The sequence below is a fragment of the Canis aureus genome, chromosome 34 (assembly GCF_053574225.1).
Source record: "Canis aureus isolate CA01 chromosome 34, VMU_Caureus_v.1.0, whole genome shotgun sequence".
Classification (NCBI taxonomy): Eukaryota; Metazoa; Chordata; class Mammalia; order Carnivora; family Canidae; genus Canis; species Canis aureus.
In genome coordinates, this window is record NC_135644.1 from 20,502,461 (window position 1) to 20,525,528 (window position 23,068).

The 23,068-nt window shown below is 33.4% G+C and overlaps 1 protein-coding gene and 1 long non-coding RNA gene across 9 annotated transcripts in view; one reads left to right on the forward strand and one right to left on the reverse strand.

Annotated features, from left to right (window-relative positions):
• The window catches only part of LOC144304862 (sodium channel protein type 3 subunit alpha), a 105,859-nt gene that overhangs the window by 30,760 nt on the left and 52,031 nt on the right, over positions 1-23,068 (forward strand). For 5 of the 6 annotated variants that reach the window (XM_077883454.1, XM_077883457.1, XM_077883458.1 and 2 more), the window contains 8 exons: positions 2,926-3,043; positions 6,003-6,093; positions 10,493-10,621; positions 11,325-11,416; positions 12,260-12,532; positions 12,740-12,803; positions 17,649-17,790; positions 18,897-19,103. In XM_077883454.1, coding sequence (XP_077739580.1) covers positions 2,926-3,043; positions 6,003-6,093; positions 10,493-10,621; positions 11,325-11,416; positions 12,260-12,532; positions 12,740-12,803; positions 17,649-17,790; positions 18,897-19,103 — 1,116 coding nt within the window. Of the gene's footprint in view, positions 1-2,925; positions 3,044-6,002; positions 6,094-10,492; positions 10,622-11,142; positions 11,235-11,324; positions 11,417-12,259; positions 12,533-12,739; positions 12,804-17,648; positions 17,791-18,896; positions 19,104-23,068 lie in introns of all 6 variants that reach the window. The other variant, XM_077883459.1, reaches the window with a different exon arrangement.
• The window catches only part of LOC144304863 (uncharacterized), a 115,966-nt gene that overhangs the window by 24,949 nt on the left and 67,949 nt on the right, over positions 1-23,068 (reverse strand). For 2 of the 3 annotated variants that reach the window (XR_013371856.1, XR_013371857.1), the window contains exons 3-4: positions 8,602-8,698; positions 6,986-7,058 (exon numbers count right to left, since the gene is read on the reverse strand). This is a non-coding gene — a long non-coding RNA (uncharacterized LOC144304863). Of the gene's footprint in view, positions 1-6,985; positions 7,059-8,601; positions 8,699-14,464; positions 14,589-23,068 lie in introns of those variants that run through there. The other variant, XR_013371858.1, reaches the window with a different exon arrangement.

The following is a 23,068-nucleotide window of genomic DNA, read 5'->3' on the forward strand; positions in this document are numbered from 1 at the left end:
ACATCACAACATATTTTAATGGTATTTAAGTTGACCAGGTAATAACTGAAGAATAGTGACAGTGATCATCATAATAGCTAACATTTGTCATGCTCCTACTTTGTCAGGCACTGTGTCAATGTGTTAAAAGGCGTAATTCATTTAATATTCAAATAACCTGTCAAGCAGATACGATGTTAGCCTCATCTCACACATGGGCAATGTCAAGTCCAGAGAGGAAGTAAGTTGCCCAAGTCACATTCGATAAGCAGTGAATTCAGAGACTGAACCTAAGCAGTCAGAGCTCTTCAGCATTAAGCAAAACTATATATGGCATTTATTAATAAAATGAAAGAAAACATTAAAAAAATTGGTTGCATACTGTTTTGGGTTCTCTGATCGATCTGGTCTTATTCAGAGATGTAAAACTTACTCTTACCTCAAGTAATAAAAATTTTAGTGCACCTGTAAGAAGTGTATTTATCTGGGGAAAAGCAAGCAGTATTCCAGAGAAAACAGCAACTAATTTGACATGCTTTTAGCTATAACATTCATCACCTTAGTACCAAGATGTAGTTATTTTTTTAAGTCACATCAGTATTTACCATTACTTGGCGATCAGATTTTGGAGTTGATACTATTTATCCCCCCTCCAATATCTGTTACTCTCTATAATACCTTTCAGTTTAGGTACACTCCAATAACCTCAGAATCCCAAAGTTCAAATGTCTTCCTTGTGATTCTTTCACTATATGGAGTATTAGTATTTTATTCCTCATTTCTCAGAATTCAAGGTTTTGTGTTAGGTGTAGTTCCCCAGAAATAAACTGAAATTGTCTTCTTAAGGCTTCCTCTGTTCCAGAACCTGTAAATTCAATGAAGATGCCCTTGGCATGTCATTTTTAATCCCATTAGTTCCACAAAGGCTAATCTTTTGGGAGAGCAGAGGATTTCATGTTTAAAGGGACAGTTCATTCCTGTCACTCTGTTTTTGGATATTTTTAAAAATTAATTCATCTCCTAATGTTACTAGTGGTAACTGCTCTTTTCAGAGAAATTGCTTCACAAAAGCATGAACAAATGCACTTTAGATTATGGTGAACTTTACATCATTGAATACCTTAAATGGATCTAGAGTGTTTGAAATATTAAATGATCTAATCCTGTGGATTCAAGAAAATCCTTTAATGTATTTGTGCTTTGGGGGTAGTTTTTCCAATATCCACTGTCCCTTATGGATGATTTCCATGCTAGTAAAGAAGTTTACTTGCCCTCTTTCTAGAATCGTTCAAATTTATAGATTGCAATACATGGAAAATGGTTGGTTCAGTATTGCTTGGCTCCATGGTCTTGAATACAAAAGGGCAATGTATGGAAAAATTATTTTCTCTGTCCCTTATACTCACAATATAAATATTTCTGTCTACTTATTCAAACACTACCATGTTGTCAGTGAACATGATTGTATGGCATACAGCCCTTAGTTTAAGAGTAAGAACATATTATTAAACAAATGGATATATTGAAGTCTTAAAGGTAAATGGCATCTTAGAAGTAAGCCTGCACTTAATTAAAACAAGTATTTATGTACAAACCACACTATTAAATACTGTGAAAAAAATGGAGAAAAAGTAGATTACAGGTTTTTTTTATGCTCAATAGTTTATAACAACTTCTAACCTAGTCTTCAGTGCAATGAACCCTACATGTAAATTGCTACTTGACTGTAATTACAAGCAACATGCCAATGTGTACAAATTAATATACTAAGACTTACTGGTAAAGGGAAACAATTAGGGAGTGATGAGAAGGCAATGATTTATCTGGAAAGACATGATGCAGGAGGTGATTTTAATAGCTGAAGACATTTTCTGAGAGTAGGGCTTTTCAACCCTGGCTGCATATTAGAATTACCTGAGGAAATTTTTAGAATAATATCCATGTCTGTGCCCATCCTCCAGAAATGGATTCAGTTGGTTATGAGTGGGACCCAAATACTGGCGATTTTAAAATCACCTCAAGAGATTCTAATTTGCAGATAAGACTAAGAACCTTTGATATAATAGTCAGTGGGACCTCATTGTCAGGCCTGCTATGGACCTGAAATGGGGGGAGTTTATATTAGATAACCTCTCAGGTACCTCCTTCCTCTAGGATTTTATGACACATTTTCAGAATCAAAGGGGAGAGCTGACAGGGTTGTGAGTGGAACTGACAAGTGGACTATAGTGGTTGGAGCAGAGATGTCTTAGAGATGTCTATAGTGGGAAAAACTAAAAGATGACCCTAGAGAGATGTGGTGGGTAATCACCACATAGCATAGCTTAAATGTTAAGTTGATGATTATAGGTTTCAGGTCATAGGATTTTAGCTACAGAATGCCCTTTGAAATGATGTATTTAAGCTTAATTCTCAATGCAGCTGCCCCTTTTCAGTATTACCAGCAGATCTACAGAATCAGCTAAACCAGGTTATTCAGTGTGTTTGAACATTTTAAAGTAGGACAACTACCATAGGAGAAATAGAGAGGCTTCACAAACTTTAGAGTTCAAAGACTTGAAATAATTGAAATAAAAAAGATTATTTTAGTAGCAATATGTACCGAATAATCTGAAAAAGTTACCAAAGCTGGAGACAGATGGTAAGCTTTAAATAAAATTGGAGTCTTTAAAGTTACAATTTGATAAATAATTTTCTGTAGGATCATCAGTTTGTATCAGAAAATTGAAACCTTAGAGACAAATTAGATAATGTAAATAATATGTTTATTCATAGCTATATGTTATTTTAGGGGAGAAATATCAAACATGTTGTATTTATGATATACCAACTTGTTTAAACAAGTTTGAACAAACAAATCAGGTAAAAAGTTCTTCATGTGTTTAAGCTCTTCAAGTAAGCCATTTGTGTAATCTAGTAACTTTTTTCTAATATTTTCTTTTTCAGACTTTTATAGTATTGAATAAAGGGAAGGCAATTTTCCGATTCAGTGCCACCTCTGCCTTGTATATTTTAACTCCGCTAAACCCCGTTAGGAAAATTGCTATTAAGATTCTGGTACACTCATATCCTTTTCATGTGACTGAGTACTGGTGCTTAATTTTATAGAAAACGTCATTCTTTTAATATATATTTTTAATATACATTTATATTTTACATATATTGTTTTATATATTATATATAATTTCTTTGAGATTGATGGTGACATTGTTATTCAATCTGTTTTTCTCATTGATTTTCTGCCATTCATAAAAAGATTACAGAATGACTATTATGATTTTAGAAGAAAAAATGAACTATTTTAGTGAATGTGTAAATGAATCATACTCTGTAGAAGGAACAACAGCAAATCTACTTGACACTTTTATTATCCTCAAGTAGATCATACATAATTATTGCTAAAGAAATGTAGCCTATTGTGGTTACTATTATTATCTATATTACCAAATATTCACACTTTTATGCCTTAATTGGGTCTGTATCTTCAGCATCTGGGTCTGTTCATCTTCCTTCCTTTACTAAATATTTATTAAACTACTATATGCCTATGTATTTAATAATATGTACTTAAAAATCACTGAACTTAAGATTACTTACAATGATAATCAAAAACCATACAAACAAGGATGGAATAGGTGTGATTTCAAGAAAATTCTCAAATAGGTAATGATAAAATAGAAAGGTATTCAGAAGCTGTGTTTAAGAATGAACATTTAAAAAATTTTTTTAAAGTTTTTATTGAAATTCCTGTTAGTTAACATACAGTATAATATTAGTATCTGGTGATTCAACAGTTCCATACAACACTGCTCATCACAAGTGCCCTCCTGAATCTCCATCCTCTATTTAAACCATCCCCACCAACCTCCCCTCTGGTAACCATCAGTTTGTTCTCTGTAGGTAAGAGTCCATTTCTTGGTTTGCATCTTTTCCTCTATGATCATTTGTTTTGTCTCTTAAATTCCACATATTCGTGAAACATATGGTATTTGTCTTTCTCTGACTTATTTCAGTTAGCACAATACACTCTAGCTCCATCCACATCATCGAAAATGGCATGGTTTCTTCCTTTTTTGATGGCTGAATAATATTTCAGTGTGTGTGTGTGTGTGTGTGTGTGTGTGTGTACACCACATCTTCCTTATCCATTCATCAGTTCATGAACAGGTGGGCTCTTTCCATAATTGGTTATTGTTGATAATGCTGCTATAAACATCAGGTTGCATGTGCCCCTTTGAATCAGTATTGTTGTATCCTTTGGGTAAATACCTAGTAGTGCAGTTACTGGTCATAAGGTAGTTCTATTTTTAACTTTTTGAGGAACCTCCATACTGTTTTCCAGAGTGGCTGCTCCAGTTTGCATTTTCACCAAGAGTGCAAGAAGGTTCCCCTTCTCCCACATCCTCGCCATCAATTGTTGTTTCCTGTGTTCTTATTTTTAGGTATTCTGACAGGTTTGAGGTGATATTTCATTGTAGTTTTGATTTGTATTTCCTTGATGATGAATGATGTTGAGCATCTTTTCATATGCCTGTTGGCCATCTGTATGTTTTCTTTGGAAAAATGTCTACTCATATCTTTTGTCCATTTTTTAATTGGATTATTTGGTTTTGGGGTGTTGAGTTTTACAAGTTCTTTATATATTTTGGATACTAATCCTTTATCAGATATGTCATTTACAAATAATCTCCCATTCTGTAGGTTGCTTTTTAGTTTTGTTAATTGTTTCCTTTGCTGTGCAAAAGCTTTTTATTTTGATGAAGTCCCAGTAGTTTATTATTGCTTTTGTTTCCCTTGCCTCAGGTCATATATCTAGTAGGAAGTTGCCATGGCCGATGTCAAGGAAATTATTGCCTGTATTCTCGTCTAGGATTTTAATGGTTTCCTGTGTCACATTTAGATTTTTAATCAAAAATGTGAGTTTTATATAGATAGATTCAAAATAGCCTTATAAAAACTAAAAGAGAGACAAAAGATTGGTTAACCTAGAAATAGGGCAAATAAGACTTCACTTTTTGAGATTCATTTGAACTCTTTTCATTCTATGGTTTGATATCAGTAAGTATTTATATTTTTAAATAAAATATTTACCCCCAAAATAATCATAATTTTCCTTAGAGTGAAGTCTGATTGAGATCTTAAGAGAAATTAGTTACAGCTAATTCTCAGGAAGTTTTCAAAATAGCGTTTATCTGTATGGTGTGGTATCTAGATGGCCCATTAAGTTCCCCCACAGTCTAAAGTAAAAATAAAAAGTTAGAAAACAATAGTAACTTATCAGCAAAAACTTCTCTCTCCCTTTATTCTTATGCTATAAACACTAAAAGAATGAGTCTCATCACAATAAGACTATTAAAAATAGCTAATTACAGTAGAATTCTCAATCAGTGTAATCTTTGAAAATACTGGGGTAGACATTCTCAGGGTTTTTATATTGCATTCGTTAATCTTCTGTCAGTGGTGATTTTAAATTATATCTAAGTACAACCACATATAATTACATTCATATTTTTTACAATTTTACACTTATATTGTGAAGTTACTAAAGAATGGTCATTTCCAGGGCACCTGAGTGGCTCAGTGGTTGAGGGTCTGTCTTTGGCTCATGTCGTGATCCTGAATCAGGCTCCCCACACAGTGCCTACTTCTCCCTCTGCCTATGTCTCTGCTTCTCTCTCTCTGTGTGTCTCTCATGAATAAATAAATAAAATCTCTTTTTAAAAAAGGAATATTATTTCCCCTTGCAGTGCTATTTTACATAACTGATTAGAATACAAAATTCCCATTGCTTCAAATAGAGATCTCTTTCCATTAAATTCAGTTCCGTGAAATTTTACATTTCATGTAAAATGAAAATGAGTAGACCAAGAATGTATGACAGGCTTTGAAGTTTCTTATTACTTTTGCCATTGTTTTAAAACAAATAAGTAAGACAGATTTCACAGATAACTTCATTGATGATTTTTTTGTATGGATTGTAAATGGCCATGATAATATACTATTTATTCCTTAACTATAACCTACTTTATTCAGCATGCTTATCATGTGCACTATTTTGACCAACTGCGTATTTATGACTTTGAGTAACCCTCCAGACTGGACGAAGAATGTAGAGTAAGTAAGAATGACTTCTTCTAATGAGAAATGCACACTCAAATTCTCTAGCAATCGCCTTATGGTTATGGTCTAACTTAAGTTTTTCACTGTTTGGAGTCAGGCTAAAAACTTCTAAGAAAAAGTTATTTCCATAAAATGAAAGAAGATAAGGGAAGTTCTTAGGGGGAGTTTTTCTTCTATGGGGTAAGTATTCTTTCCAACAAATTCATGATAGTATACACCAGCTGGTAAACTAAATCAAACATTTAGCATAAAAGTTAAAATTCAATCATAGTTATGCATGTTAGATAAAACACAATGACCATCTGGGGCACCTGAGTGGCTCAATTGGTTAAGCATCTGGCTCTAGGTTTCGGCTCAGGTCATGATCTCACAATCTGGGGATCAAGCCCCGCATTATCAAACTCCACACTCAGCACGGAATCTGCTTAGATTCTCTCTCTCCCAAATAGATAAATAAATCTTTTTTAAAAAATGACCATTTGAGTAATGTGATGAATAAAATATTTTTTCTAGTATACTGCTATTATTGTTATAGTCTCATAAAACAGATTTAAGTGTTTAGCACAATATTATTATATTAGGTATTTTGGTTATATATCATTACATTTAGAAAAATACATTTAGGTGTTTAAGTAACTTAGATATTTAGTTATATTTAGATATGTAGTTTATTTAGATACAGCATGTGTGCTAAAACACCCTAAATGTGTACCATAAAAGAAATAAAAGGTCTCTACAAAATCATAGCTAAAAAAATAACAGGACGTAAGGGGAAAACATGATTAAGAGAAGATCACTCAAAACTTATGAAACTTTGTAATCAGAACACTAATAAACACAGGAACAATCCCAAGAAAAAGATATTGGCTCAATTAAAGCTCTATACCTAAAATCGCAGCCAGTCTCAGACTCCAGGCCTTGTCCTTTCTCCCCTGAAGATGAAGACCCTGGGGATATTTCTATAATATCAATAAAATAAAACATTTGATTTATTATTTTAACATAAAGAGGAAGATCTAAGCACAATAGTTCTTTGGCACGTTAAACTAGCCTCTACTTGTACTAAAGAAGGCTCTTCAATGTCAACTTTCTGCATTAGTACTAAGATCTTCCTTTAATGCTAAGGATGTTCTTTTTTTTTTTTTTTTTTTTTAATGCTAAGGATGTTCTATTTAAGTGTGAGGAAAAGGATGCCACTAATTGATCCAAAACATCAATGTGCTGGGGGAAATTTTTGCATTAAGTAACATAATTTCACATTATAACATTTTCCCCCAAGTTATCAGTCATGTGTGAGGTTATTCATGACAAAGAAATACATAATTTAGTGAAATAGAAGGTATTTACATTATGTAGGCTATTTTTGTGTAATAGAATATAATGATAAGGTTTAGTGAAAAAAGTTTCTAGCATGTTCTTTTTATTGTCATATTTTTAAAAAGTAATATCCAATAGGAGATAAATTATTATGACAAATAGTGCCACTTCTATTTCTGTTTTTATAGCTTCGATAAGGATTTAATACACTATTCTAAGCCATCATTTGACAGTGATTTAACATATTAGAGATTTTTTTTATAGTAACTTAGAAATGCTTCTTAGAAATCATTTTAGTAGAGAATCCAGTTCTTATGCTGAAGCAAGCAATTTAACAGAATTCTTAGTTACCATTTATGATTTGTAGATTAACAAATGGTCATACTTATATAAAACTATTATGTATGCACTTTTCCTAGAAGAAATTACTGAAGCATTTAAACATGTACAAGTCTCATTTATTTGTATAACATTATTAAAATATAGGTAAAGAAGACATTTGAATATTATTCCTTGAATATTCAGGTCTCTCTCTTTTCATTTTTAGAGACAGAACAGGGAGGGAGGGAAGAGGCACAGGCGGAGGGGGAAGGAGAGAATCTTAAGCAGGCTCCACATCCATCCTCAACATAGAGCCCAACGTGGAGCTTAATCTCACTATCCTGAGATCATGATCTGAGCTGAAATCAGAAGTCAGACGCTTAACCTACTGAGTCATCCAAGTGCCTTAGCAGGGCTCTCTTTTTAAAGTCAGTTTTGGAGATTACTATATCCATTATGAAAGTAGTCTTATCCCTACAAAAGGTTTTGACTTCATCATTCAGTTTGAGAACTTTGCACAGGTTTCCTGATCATTTATCCCTAGTCACTTGACAGCAAAGTACCAGGAAAACAAGCAAAATTAGTGGTTACAGCCAACAATCTAAACCGAACAAACAAGGGTGCAAAGAAAAGAGAAGATAACTCAGTTCTGACATGAAAACAGGTCATTAAAAGCATAAACAGTCCCTGTACAAAGAGGTGACACACAGAAAAGGCTGAGGACCATACGGTATAGTGAGGGTCATGAAAAGCAGGCAGATCGTAATTACAGGAAAAAAGCTGGTGACATGGACAGAATCAACAGTATGATTAGGAGCCTAGTGGGGCAGAGCTAAGAAAGAGCAAGGTCCCCTTGATTCTCACCTGTTCAATCTAGTTTGCTAATAGGCACTTCTGAACACCTGTTCTGGGCAAAGCTCTGTCTCAGATGTTAAGCTCCAGGACACTCCTCCTTGGATAGCTATCAACAAAAACAGGGATAGAAGTAGGAACTTTAATCTTACTCCTAGGAAATCTGTAGATAACCTAGAATTTCCAAAGCATAGACCATAGGGCATTAACCATTAATATGATATATAAAACGTACACTGAGCTGTTTCTTAAAGCTTTTTACAAGGCAGCTATCTCTAAACAGAAATGTCATGGTGATTATGTGTAATGTGCAAAGGTCCAAACTAAAACCCAAGTAAATATAAGCCTGGCATTGTAAATTTCTGAATGAGGTCAGCTACTTCATAAATAAAGATAGTAATTATATTTATTCTTCAAAAAATGAACTGATTTATTTTTAAAAGGAGGAGGAATGTTCTTAGGAAAACTGGACGTGAAGTTCTCCGCATAGATTTTCCTCTTATTTCTTTGTCCCCTCATCTTAAAAAAATTACTGCAGGAAACAATGCAAAGATAAGTCTCCTAACTTTATTCACATATAAAATACTAGTAGGCTGGAAAATATAATTAATTTTAACAAGAGTAAATCAAAACTTTATGGCTTGGGTGAGGTAATTTGAAGGATAATATTAAATTGCAATTTTTAAAAGAACACAGTGTTGAAAAACAAGTACTCTTTCCTCAACTATTTTTGGAAGAAACAGAAATAACAATATTGTCAACACTCAAAGGAAAGAGGGCTAAAAATGCACTATATATCAAACAGTAAATGGAAATCCTTTCACCATTTTGGAGGCGGAAATTTGAATGTGAGCATGTTTGAACGATTTGGCTCAATTGTATAGAAATAGTAGCTAATGCAAGGTAAAAATCAGAAATTTGGTTTCTCTCTGAATTTTGGTATTTATGTAAATGGACACACATAAAATACTAATAAATTATAATTTTTCTTGTGTAAATATATGAGAGAAGCAATTTTAAAATATATACGAGAAATAGTGCAGCCATAGTGGCGCAGCGGTTTAGCACTGCCTGCAGCCCAGGGTGTGATCCTGAAGACCCAGGATTGAGTCCGACGTCAGGCCCCTGCATGGAGCCTGCTTCTCCCTCTGCCTGTGTCTGTGCCTCTCTCTCTCTGTCTCTCATGAATAAATAAATAAAATCTTTTAAAAATAATAAAATAAAATAAAACAAAATATATACGAGAAATATATATGAGAGAAGCAGTTTTAAAACTATGACTGACTCTTAAATATAAAAAGGGGAAGCATATTTTCTAGATTAGACATGTAAAATATCCCTAAAAATCACTGTTATCATTAATAAATTTGAATGGAATATATTATTATAAATAAATCCAAGAAATTTTACCTCTAGAGCTGCATTGTCTAATGAGGGAGACACCAGCCACATGTGAAACTTGAAATTTGGCTAGTCTTAATTGTTGAAATAATAATATTTTAGTTACATTGGTTTAAATAAAATATAATATTAAAATTAAATTCATTTGTTTTTCCTTATTTTTTTATTTGGCTACTGAAAATGTAAAAACTACATATGTAGCTTATATTATATTTTAATCAAACAGCATTGCTCTAGAGGGTCAAGTTTGATCATTACTCATAAAACACATGAAACTATTATTCTAAAATCTAAATAGTTAAAATAAATCAGATTCTTTGGGGAAGATACTATCTCTTCAGCTTAACCCTTTACTTGGGCTTATAAGATTAATTAGACTAGTCAAGTCTCTGTAAATGGAAATAAAAAATAAGATTTTAGCAAATTAAAAAAAAACACACAAAAGTATAAGATTTGCCGTATATGAACAGCATAAATGAAATTGTTTGGATGCTTTTCCTAGGTACACATTCACTGGAATCTACACCTTTGAGTCACTTATAAAAATCTTGGCAAGAGGGTTTTGCTTAGAAGATTTTACATTCCTTCGTGATCCATGGAACTGGCTGGATTTCAGTGTCATTGTGATGGCGTGAGTATTTTTGAAAAGTTGTTAAGCTCAAAGGAATGAAAATAGTTTTAGCACAAACCAGGTTGTTTTGACATATTTTAAATGTAGAGTTTGCTTATTAGCCAAATTAACTATATGCCTCATATATTTTAAGAATACACTTTAGATTTTTAAAAAAAGGAATACACTTTAGAAAACATATTAGCAAGGTAAATCTATCTGGTAAATGAGCAATAAACAGTTACTTTCATGTCATATAGTCTTCTACTTCATCAAAAGGAAGTTATTCATTGAGCATAATACCTCGAACTGCACTTTGATCAGTTTTACAAACAAACTTGTTCATATTAGTGAAAATTACATTGAAATAAGAACAAAATTTTATTCCTTAAAAGCAGCTTTCAGCATATGGCACCTTGAGGTCTGTAGCAATTCCATTTGTTAAACTCAAGGGTCTGGCTCCATATGTCAAACTCAACTTTCATTCTTTATGTAGGATAAACTTTGCCAAAACTATCAGTAACTCTGATTTAATTCTACAGGTATGTAACAGAATTTGTAAGCCTAGGCAATGTTTCAGCTCTTCGAACTTTCAGAGTCTTGAGAGCTCTGAAAACTATTTCTGTAATTCCAGGTAAGAAGAAACTGGTGTAAGATGATAGGCCCCTTATATCTCCAACTTTTCTTGTGTATTATTGTGTTGTGTGTAAACTCCCTATTACAGATACGTGACAGAGTTTGTGGATCTGGGCAATGTCTCAGCACTGAGAACATTCAGAGTTCTCCGAGCACTGAAAACAATTTCAGTCATTCCAGGTGAGAGCTAGGTTAAACACCGAGGCTGACTTTAAATACACTGTAATAATATTTAGGTTGAAATCACACTTAGATCATTAGGCTTGTTGCTTATTATTCTTGTTTGTCAACTTTAAGAATGCCAAGTGATGTCTCAATGCAGTTCAGTTACTAAAATTTTAGAAATTACATGCTTATTTATATAGTCAGCCTTTGAGTTTAACAGAATTGCATGAGTCGTCTATAAAAATACTAGTTTTGTGCATGTGTGTGCTCTCTCTCTTTCTCTCTCTCTGCATTTATGATGTAAAGCTTTCTCTTTTTATGTTCTGTAAAAAGCTTTGCCACCATACCTTTACTAACTTATTTCGGTTTTATCATTCACTGCAGATCTATTCTGAAAATAGGTCTCCTTTAATAAAGGAGAAAAGATTATTCTTGAACAGCATGTACGTGGCATAGGACTTTTGATACTCTAAAATTCTTTTCCCCTCTGAATTACTGCTACTTGGAGGCTGGTGTAAAGAATGGGTTGGAAGGAGATGCCTCGTGAAACACAAAATCTGAAATAAAAAATAACTGCAAGTTCTTTGATGTTCATGGCAACACGTAAAACCACACGCAAAAGAAAAAAGCTTCCTGCCTAAATATTTATTTACACTTTCATTTTAAGTCTCCAGAAGGCATACTGTTCATAAATAAAAATTGGCTCTTCATCTACTTCCCAAACCATCTGAATATCCACAAAGCTTTGGTGTCTAAATAGCCAAGCAACCGTTTATGGGAAAAGAGATGTGTGTGACTAAGAAGACACTGTGGCTTAGGAAACTCTTCCTTGGATGACCGACTGCTTTTTCTCTTCAGGTTTAAAGACCATTGTGGGGGCCCTGATCCAGTCTGTGAAGAAGCTCTCTGACGTCATGATCTTGACTGTGTTCTGTCTGAGTGTGTTTGCTCTAATTGGTCTGCAGCTGTTCATGGGCAACCTGCGGAATAAATGCTTGCAATGGCCCCCAAGCGATTCTGCTTTTGAAACCAACACCACATCCTACTTTAATGGCACAATGGATTCAAACGGGATATTTGTTAATATAACAATGAGTACATTTAACTGGAAGGATTACATTGAAGATGACAGTAAGAAATATTGCTACATTGTTAACCTTAGTGTTGCTGAATGCCTTTTCGACTATAAATAGTTTTGAGACTGTGGCTTGAAACCATCTTTGTGAAAAGACCTCATTGTGTCCACTTTGGAAATAACTGAGATAGTCCAACTCTCATTTATTCCTAATGTCAGTAGCATAGATATGAAATGAAATGGTTTGTTCTTTATATTAACAGGTCACTTTTATGTCTTGGATGGACAAAAGGACCCTCTACTCTGTGGAAATGGTTCAGATGCAGGGTAAGAAACACAATTTTTAAAAATGTAGAACACTTTAACAAAAAACAGGAAAAAAATACAAAGGTATTCTTACATGTATATAATAAAGAGTGATGCTACCTACCTAGGAAGTACCTTCTCTGTGTTAGAGGACTTGCTATCAGCTCTAAATTCATGGTCACTAAGATTACCCCTCTGGGTAAAGACCTTTTCTCCAGAATTCCATAGTTAAGATGTATGTACCTGACTATTACTCCAAAGTGTGAAGAAGACTCATAGTCTATCTTTTTTGTAAGCCCATCAGAGCTGTTTAATAAATACAGGGAACATTTTGATTGATGTAGGTATACGTTGATGTGATGAGTTTTGCTGTGGCTGGAAAAGACCTAGACTATAACATGATCTTTACGCTGCAAGCTCAGATGGGAAACTGCTTTGAGAGAGTTAGGTATTTTTGAAATAGCATGAAAATCCCATGTGCAAAAAAAGCCAAGGGACAGATACATGTCAAAGCCATGTCTAGCTCTGAGTCTGCATACCCAACAGTTCTTTTTGGTCACATTCTACAATAAAAGACACTTTAATATCTTAGTCATCAGGTTGCTCTCTCATACTTATTTTCCCAAGAGTATTATAAATTGATTTTAGGTCAAGGTGTAATTTCTTTAGAAGCCAAGTATAGCAATAGTTAGTGACTCTTAAACCACAGAATTTACACAGAAGTATTTTGTGTCATCCTAGAAAATGGGAAACTCGTATTGCCATAAAGATCTAGGAGTATTATTGAAAATGCATATTAGTCTTAGAGATGGTGTTTTCAGGGCAGGGGGGAAGGGAGGGGGATTGTTTTCCTGATATTTTTCCTGACCTTTGTTAGGATAATATAGTGAATAAGACCATGAATTTTAGGGTTCATCTATATCTGGATTCAAACCTTAATTCCACCATTTACAAATTCTGACTTTGGAAAAGTATTCTAAGTTCTCTGTATCTGAGTTTATTTCTAAAATGCGGAGAGTAATATTGTCTCTTAGGGTTGTTATGGTGATTAGTTACTTAATACACATAAAGCACTTGGCTTAGCACCTGATCTATCACATGTGTTTATTGCATTTTAGGTATTATTTTTTATTATTATGATTAATGTAAAAGCCTAGATAAAATTTTGGATAAGTTTGGAAGATGCATACTCTATAGTTATTAAACCATAATAATCACTGCTCTTTATTGAGTACTTAATATGGATTAGGTGATTTACTGGTAAAATTGATACCCCCTCTTGTTAAATGTCAAATAAAATTCCAAAGAAATTTCTAATTTCAAGATTTTCTGTAAGGCTATCAAGACAACGTTGTACTGGAAAAAGAATAGGTATATATTTCAATGAAAAACAACAGACACCTCCCTCCCAAAATATAGACCTACATAAATACAGTCAACTAATTTTTGACAGATGAAAATGCAATTCAAAGGAAACAGGAAAAAAAAAAAAAAAAACAAAGGAAACAGGAAAGTTTTTTCAACAAATAGTGCTGGAGCAACTGGAAGTCCATATGCAAAGAAATGAACCTAGATATAAACCTCACTTCTTACACAAGAACTAACTCAAAATCAACCACAGACCTAAATGTAAAATACATAGAAACTGTAAACTCCTTTAAGAAAGCATAGAATTAGGGCACCTAGGTGGCTCAGTGGCTGAGCATCTGCTTTTGGCTCTTGTCGTGGTCCTGGGATCCTGGGATTGAGTCCCACATCAGGCTCCCTGCAGCCTGCTTCTCCCTCTGCCTATGTATCTGCCTCTCTCTGTGTGAATAAATAAATAAAATATTTAAAAAAGAAGCATAGAATAAAAGCTACATGACTTCATATTTCGTGATAAGTTTTAAATGCCAATATACAACCCATGAAAGAAATAATTGATAAGTTGGACTTAATTAAAATTAAAAACTTATGCTCTGTAGAGACACTATAAAGGGAATGGGAAAAAAGCCATAATTGCAAGAAATTGTTTACAAAACATATATCTGAAAAAAGACATATGCAAAATACACAAAGCACTCTTAAAACTCAATGAAAAGAAAACAACTCAATTTAAAAATAGGCAAAAATCTGGACATTCTGAAAGAATATATACAGATGGTTAATAAAGATATATAAAGATACTAAGCATCATTTGTCATTAGGGTATTGAAAATTAAAACAACAGTAAGTTACTACTATATACCTATTTAGAATAGCTAAAATAAAAAAAAGTACTGGTAATAAATTGCTAGTGAGGATGTAGAACAACAGAAATTCGCATTCATTGCTGATGGGAATGCAAAATACTACAACCATTTTGGAGAACAATTTGGCAGTTTCTTACAAAATAAACACAGTCTAACCATATGATCCAGCAATTTCCCTACTAGATATTTAGCCAATTAACTTGAACATGCATGAGTATTTATAACAGTTGTATTCATAATCACAAGAAACTTGAAGCAATCAAGATGTCCTTCAACAGGTGAATGGATAACTGTGATGTATTCATCCAGTGAAATATTATTCAGTGATAAAAAGAAAATAAGCTATCAAGCCACAAAAAGACATTGATGAACGTTAAATACATATTAAGACATGAAAAAAGCCTATCTGAGAAAGCTATATTCATCTGATTCAAATCACATGACATTTTAAAAAAGATGAACAATAGAATGATAAAAAGATCAGTGTTTTTCAAGGGTTCAGGGTAGGGAATTGACTGGGTGATACATGGGAGATTCTTTAGAGTGAAGAAACTTCTGTATGATTCTGTAATGGTGAGCATTAAGCATTTGTCAAAACTCATAGAACTTTACAGCACAAAGAGTTAAAAGTGTATGCAAATAAAATCATTTTTAAGGTTGGGGTATCCCAGGTTGAAATACAGAATGTAACGGAGATATAAATATATTTATAATGTGTAAAATAACCTCACTGAAGGACTAGGAGAATAAGAACTGTTCTAAACAACTTTGGGAATGAATGGAGTCTATAAGACAAAGGCAAAAAAAACAAAAAAAAACAAAAAAAAACAACCCTATTCTAGTTGATAAAGTTGTTCCCACGCTAGTGTGGATTAACAATCCTAAAACAACTATGCATGTATACTACTGTTGTACAATTAAGCATATAGATAGTAGATGATAGAAGCCAGCCAGTTTTGGAGGGAGAAGTTACACATAAGCAAAGGTAGGAGTCTAGAAAGATATCCCGTGGTAATGAAGCAGGGTTGGAGACAGTATGACCTCCTATTTAGCTTAATCGAGGTACAGATGGTTATACATGCATACACATTTACATACACATGTTATTAGAAACCAGTTCTGAGTGCTATGTTTATTGCTAAGGCAATGTCATTACTCTTCTAGGCCCTCAGTTGACAAAGCAAGAGATATGTGTGTATACACACGCACACACATTTGTCCTCGTTTCTAATATTATTCTCCAATAAAAGAACAAGGATTTCTTGGAGAGATGGCTGATTCTAGAGCAGGAAATATAAAAGATGAGTCTAAAGCATCTTGTAGTGCCTCAAAGCAAGAAAATGTTAAAAAATAAACAAAAAATAAAAATAAAATAATATAAACAAACAAAAAACACATAGAACCATGGGGTTATGTCAAATAGATACAGGAGTCAATGGAAAAGCTTCCAATGGTCAAAACTAGAACAATTTAGATAACAAAATAAATAAAACCATTAGATTAGAATTGAAAGTATAAAATGAATACCATGACTACTCATATAAAGAAATGATTGACTAAGTAAATAAATAAATGAGGAATAATAGACAAATCCCCCATGCAAAAGAATTCAAAATAATTTGTGTACATGCTCTACTTTAAGAAGGTGGATCTTAACTCCCTGTTTCTAATGTGTGGGCTGCACATAGTGACTTTATTCCAAAGAGCACACTATAGAAAAAAAGAAACATTAAATTTACAGTGGAAAAACCTAACAAACATTAGTATCAACAGTGATAAGTCACACTGATCATATGTACCCTTGATATGATGTGACAATAATGATATTTTACCTCTCCAAAAATCCATAACCCCAATCTAATCATAAGAAAAATGTCAGACAAATCCCAGATTAAAGACGTTCTCCAAAATACGTGATAGTATTCCTTGAAACTATCAAGGTAATCAAAAAACAAGGAAACTCTGATAAACTTTACCAGGAGGAGCCTAAAGTGACATGGTCACTAAATGTATTATAGCATCCTGAATGGGATCTTTAAACGCCAAAAGAATATTAGGGAAAACCTGAGGAAATCTGAATGAAGTATAGACTTTGGTCTATAATAATGTATCAGTATTGATTGAAATGTACCATACTAACATTGATACTAACAACAGAGGAAACTGGGCATGGAAATTGGGCATATATTCTGTGCCCTCTTTATAATTTTCTGCAAATGTCAAATTATTCTAAAATATAAGCTTTATTTGGTAAAGTTCTACAGAAGTGCCTGCTAAAGTAGCTCATTCCCTACCCTTTGTTTTCTGGCCTTTCATTTTTTAATCATTTATTTTTGCCACTTTGTAAAGAGCAGGACACTGATGATGTCAGAGGCAAAAGCATGTAGTTGCTATCTCTTTGCCATACTAAATGTCTGCAAATCTGACTCTTTGCATCCCAGTATTCTATTGGTTTTCCTAATAAATTTCATCTAATAACAGTATCACTGTAAGCAATTACCTAAAGTGCTCTGGAAATGAAGGCAAGAAAATCCATCATAGACAGCAACCCTGAGTTTTGACAATTCCTATAAATCAAATTGATAGAAATAGCTACAAATGCCAACCTGACCCCAGCACTATCTCTCCCTTATAGACAGTGTCCAGAAGGATACATCTGTGTGAAGGCTGGCCGAAACCCCAACTATGGATACACAAGCTTTGATACCTTTAGTTGGGCTTTCTTGTCTCTATTTCGACTCATGACTCAAGACTACTGGGAGAACCTTTACCAGTTGGTAAGTGTCTTAGTCCATTAGGGCATCTACAACAATATACCACAGACCGGATAGCTTTATCAGTAACAGAAATGTATTGCTTACAGTTCTGGAGACTGGGAAGTTTACCATCAAGATGCCAGCATGGCTCCATTCTGGCTAAAGCCCTTTTTTGGTTCATCAGCTGACATCTTCTTGTTATCACCTGCATATAAAGGGCAAGAGGCTCTCTCTGGAGGCTCTTTTTATAAGGCACTAATCTCATTCATGACAGCTCCACCTTCACAATCTAATCACTTCCCAAAGGTCCCACCTTCTAATACTATCACACTGGGCATTAAGATTTCAACTTAGGAATTTTGGGGGGAAGCATTCAGACCATAGCAGTAAGGTTCAAATTAATGTGTGGGAGATCTAATTTTATGAACAAATGTGACCTGACAAGTATCAATACTTGTTAATAACACTCTACAATACAGAGGAGGGTCCAGTACAAAGCAAGTGTGCCTAGAATGCCAATTGTTCATTCAGTCAGTACATGTTCAGTAATAACTTCTTATATGAAGGACGTTCTGCTAGAACTATGGAAGATGCAAAGAGTGTTCATGGCTTTGAGTTTATAATCTAGTTGTATATATAAAAGAACATGTGAAAATATTTAGAAATCAACTATATAAAAATTTCAAATTAAGCCTACAGTTAGTTAATCAGGGCTGGAAAAGGAAGGAAGAAAGATGTTATCTCTATATGGTGTAGAGAGTAGGCTTCCATGGAAGTAGGATTCCACTAAAAGGAATTAAAGATAGGGTTCTTATTTCTTAATAGTGCCCTCCATAATGGACTCTAAGAAAAGATTTTAGTGGGGTTTCATATATATTCCCAATATATATTAATTTGAAATGTGTGTTTATATCAAATGACACTACAGTCAAGCCTTAGATAGATAATTGTGTGCGTGCATGCGTGCATTCACGTACACATGTGCTCAGTTTAATACCAAACAAATATTGGTCAAAATACATTGGATGCTAAAAAATATTCATCTCCTCACTATAATTATGGAAATCAAATCTTTATTCGGAGACATTATATACTATACTGGTGAAATTATCCTTTGCTTCCTCTAGACGCTACGTGCTGCTGGAAAAACATACATGATATTTTTTGTCCTGGTGATTTTCTTGGGATCTTTCTATTTGGTGAATTTGATCCTGGCTGTGGTGGCCATGGCCTACGAGGAACAGAATCAGGCCACCTTGGAGGAGGCAGAACAGAAAGAGGCTGAATTTCAGCAAATGCTGGAACAGCTTAAAAAGCAACAGGAAGAAGCTCAGGTATGGAGTGACAATAAGCAAAGTTTTATTATTATTATTGTTGTTATTATTATTATTGTGAGTATTAAGTAGGAATATTGTTAAGCATAGAGGTCAAATTGAAACCAGCTTTTGATTTGGTATACAGTCATTGCCATTAGAAAAGATAAAGTTATTCAAGTCTAAAATTGTTTCTAAAGTTGTAATCAAAGGAACTTTTTGATATTATATGTAAAGAAAGCACATTCAGGATAAGGTTTTGAAAACGTCTCATGAAACCTGAGGGGAAAATCTGACATTCAGTTTAATATGAGAAGATACATAACTGATATTTCCAATTATTCGTTTCACCACTAATTATAACATTTAAGGTTTTATTCCTTGATGATGTATATTCTTTGCAAATATTTTCTCCTAGCCTGTAACTTGTCTTTTCATTCTCCTAATAGTATTTTTGGATAAAAAATGTGTTCTATTTATTCATTTATTTATTTAAATTTATTAAATTTATTAATTAATAATTATAAATTTATTTATTGAATTTATTTAAATTCAATTAGCCAATTTATAGTACATCATTAGTTTCAGATGTAGTGTTCAATGATTTATCAGTTGTGTATAACACCTAGTGCTTATCGCATCATGTGCTCTCCTTAAGGCCCATCATTCAATTACCCCATCCCCCCAAACACTTCCTCTCCAGCAAGCATCAGTTTCCTATTGGTTAAAAATTAAATTTGGATGAAGTATACTTTATCAAGATTTTGTCTCTTTGGTAATGCTTTCAGTGTAGTTTCTAACATATTTTTGCCAAATCAGCATCATAAAGATTTCCTATTTTTATTCCTAGAAGCTTTATAGTTTCATGTTTTATATTTACATCAATGACCCATCTTAATGTTAATTTTTGTGTAAGGTCTGATTTATATGTTGAGATTTTTTTCTTTTGCATATGGTTATCTAATTACCATTTGTTGAACAAAATATCCTTTCTCCACTAAATTGCCTTTGAACCTTGCCAAAAATCAGTTGTCCAGATGTGAATGGGTCTATTTCTAGATTCTGTTCTGTTCAATTTACACCAATACACATTCTCTTTATTACTGTAGCTATTTAATGTCTTGAAATCAGAGAGTTGTAGCTCTCCAATTTTTTCTTTTCCAAAACTATTGTAACACTCTAAGTCCTTTGCAGCTTCATAGGAATTTTAGAATCACCTTGTCAATTTCAGTTCCATTCATTTCTTTTGCTATGTCTTCATGTTTATCATCTTTTCTTCTGTAGTGTCTGCTATACCATTAATCCTATCCATGGCATTTTTTATCTCAGTTTTTGTAGTTTTCATCCCTCAAACCTTGATATGCATCTCTTTTATATTTCCCATGTCTTTAACATTTTGAACATACACAATATCATTATAGTAACTGTTTAAAGTCCTTAAACTAAGGGTGCCTGAGTGGTTCAGTCAGGTAAGGGTCTGCCTTTGGCTCAGATCATGATCCCAGGATCCTGGGACTGAGCCCCACATTGGGCTCTCTGCTCAGTGGAGAGTCTGCTTCTCCCTCTCCTTCAACCCCTCTCCTGTAGCTTGTACTCTCTCTCTCTCTCTGCCCAAAATAAATAAAATCTTTTTTTAAAAAAATAAGTCCTTTTCTGCTAATTCTAATGCCTATGTCAGATCTTGATCAGTATTAACTTATTTTTTTCATTAATAGTCATATATTCCTGAATTTTTTTTTCATTCTTAGCAATTTTCAATTTAATTCCAGACATTTAATTTTACCTTTTTTTTTTTTTTTTGTTCTGGATATGTTTGTAGTCCTATAAAAATTCTTGAACCTTATTTGGGGACATTAGTTACATTAGTTATAAATAGCTTAATCCTTTTCCATCTTGAAACCTTTAAAGACTTTTTAAGTAGAACTAGTTGGAGCATCTAATTTAACTATTCTCTACCACTGAGTGAAGATCCTTTTGAACAGTCCACTCAATGCCCTATTAATGCAGTGTTACATGTATTTTGTCTGTTTTAGTGGTTTTTTTTCAGTACAGAGAGTAAATCACTATTAACTATATCTTAACCAGAAGCAGTAGTCCAAATAAGTTTTGTACATAATGACTTTTTTGATACATAGTGATTATTTTTAGATTGACGGTTCCAGATTTTAAAAGCATTATTTGAATGACAAGAGATGTACGGATTCAATGGGTAGGGTCAAATTTTAAGTTTTTAATAATTCTGAGTTACTTTGAGGATGTACAACATATAATTAAGCCCTTTTTTTGAGGCATTTTTTGGTGAGACTGGGATTTGACAATGAATTGTTTAGCTGGTTACAAAGCCCAACCATATTCTTAGCATTTGTTGATCATGATTGCTTTGCTATTTTCATCTTACCACTGGATACAGAGTAATATCATGGTTATATTTTAGTGATTTTATAAGGAAAGCTATAAATAAGTTTGGTGATACTTAAAAATCTTATAAAATATACTTCATGCTTGGTAGATCTGCTACATTTCAAGTACTTAAGAATTTATTTCGGATCACTACAAAAAGCACATTTGTAAAATAATGAAATGCATTAGCTATTTACAGGGCAAATTATTTATTTCAAAATTTTAAATATTATGGGAAATAATATTTATAGATTGTATATAAATGTATTTATTTTATTTTATTTATTTATTCACACAGAGAGAGACAGAGAGAGGCAGAGACACAGGCAGAGGGAGAAGCAGGCTCCATGCAGGGACTTGATCCCGGGTCTCCAGGATCATGCCCTCGGCTGAAGGCAGTGCTAAACTTCTGAGCCACCCAGGCTGCCCTATAAATGTATTTTAAAGCATCAGATTATTCTATTTATCATTTACAAAAACAGACAAAGCAATGTGCTTGAAAATACTACACAGATCCATAGTACAGAAGTAAGAACACATTCTGAAATTCAGCCACTTTAGGGTAAAATATAGCATCAATTAGAAGAGTACAATCTTTTAAATTTAGAAGCAAAAGTGCACAGTACCTATTAGAAGTTTAAAGAATCTAATTATCTACATCCTAATTAGGTCAACTAAAAAATGTGCATTCTTGTCACTTAAAACGTATTGGATTCCAGTGATCAAGTCATGATTTGGCTCACCTTTAGCTTCATACGTACACAAGTTTAAACTGATCTTAGGATAACTGATCCCAGTGTTTTAACATGGACTGGGATGGCACAGTACCAATGCAATCTTATCCCCTTAATGAGAACACAGGTATCAATGCCCAGTAAACAGCCAATATTTAAAAAGAGGAAGGTGCTCGAGGCAGGCAGAGAGGGAGACATAGTCTACCCATGAGATCATCGGTGCTCCACTGTAACCTATGTCTTGCTAATCGCCTATCACTTTTCAGATGTACCATTTAGCCAATGATTTCATGAAGCCTAGCATCACTTCTATTTTCATTTAATCTGTTAAAGGACCTCCTAATGCTAGTCATTGTTTAGACATGAAAAAATAACTAAGCTCAGTGAACTCACAAATCAAGTGTAACTTTAAAGGATGATGAAAGACAAAACTCAACCAAAAAAAAAAAAGTTTTATGTTGAATCATCATGACTGTTTAAAAGCCTAATGGTACCCAACACAACATATCCCATAGCAGTGTATATAGGTCAGATAGGAAAAATTTAATAGTAAGCTTTGGGACAATATTTAAAATATTGTCATTTAGGAGAGCCTATATAATTAGAGGTAACATTGAAACATGTTTAGTTAAGGTCTTGTAATTTTGAGTGGGTTTTTTAAACTGGATTTTATGTTTAAAGTGAAATATAATTACAAGTAATCACATGGCTTTATTTCTAAAGGACACACAGATACAGTGAGTTATAGAGCTCATGGTGAATCACAGAGAAATGTTATAAGAACTAAATGTTACTCCTTGAGTAAATATTAAGCATATATATGTTATTTGTAAGAGGAGGAATTCATCAAGC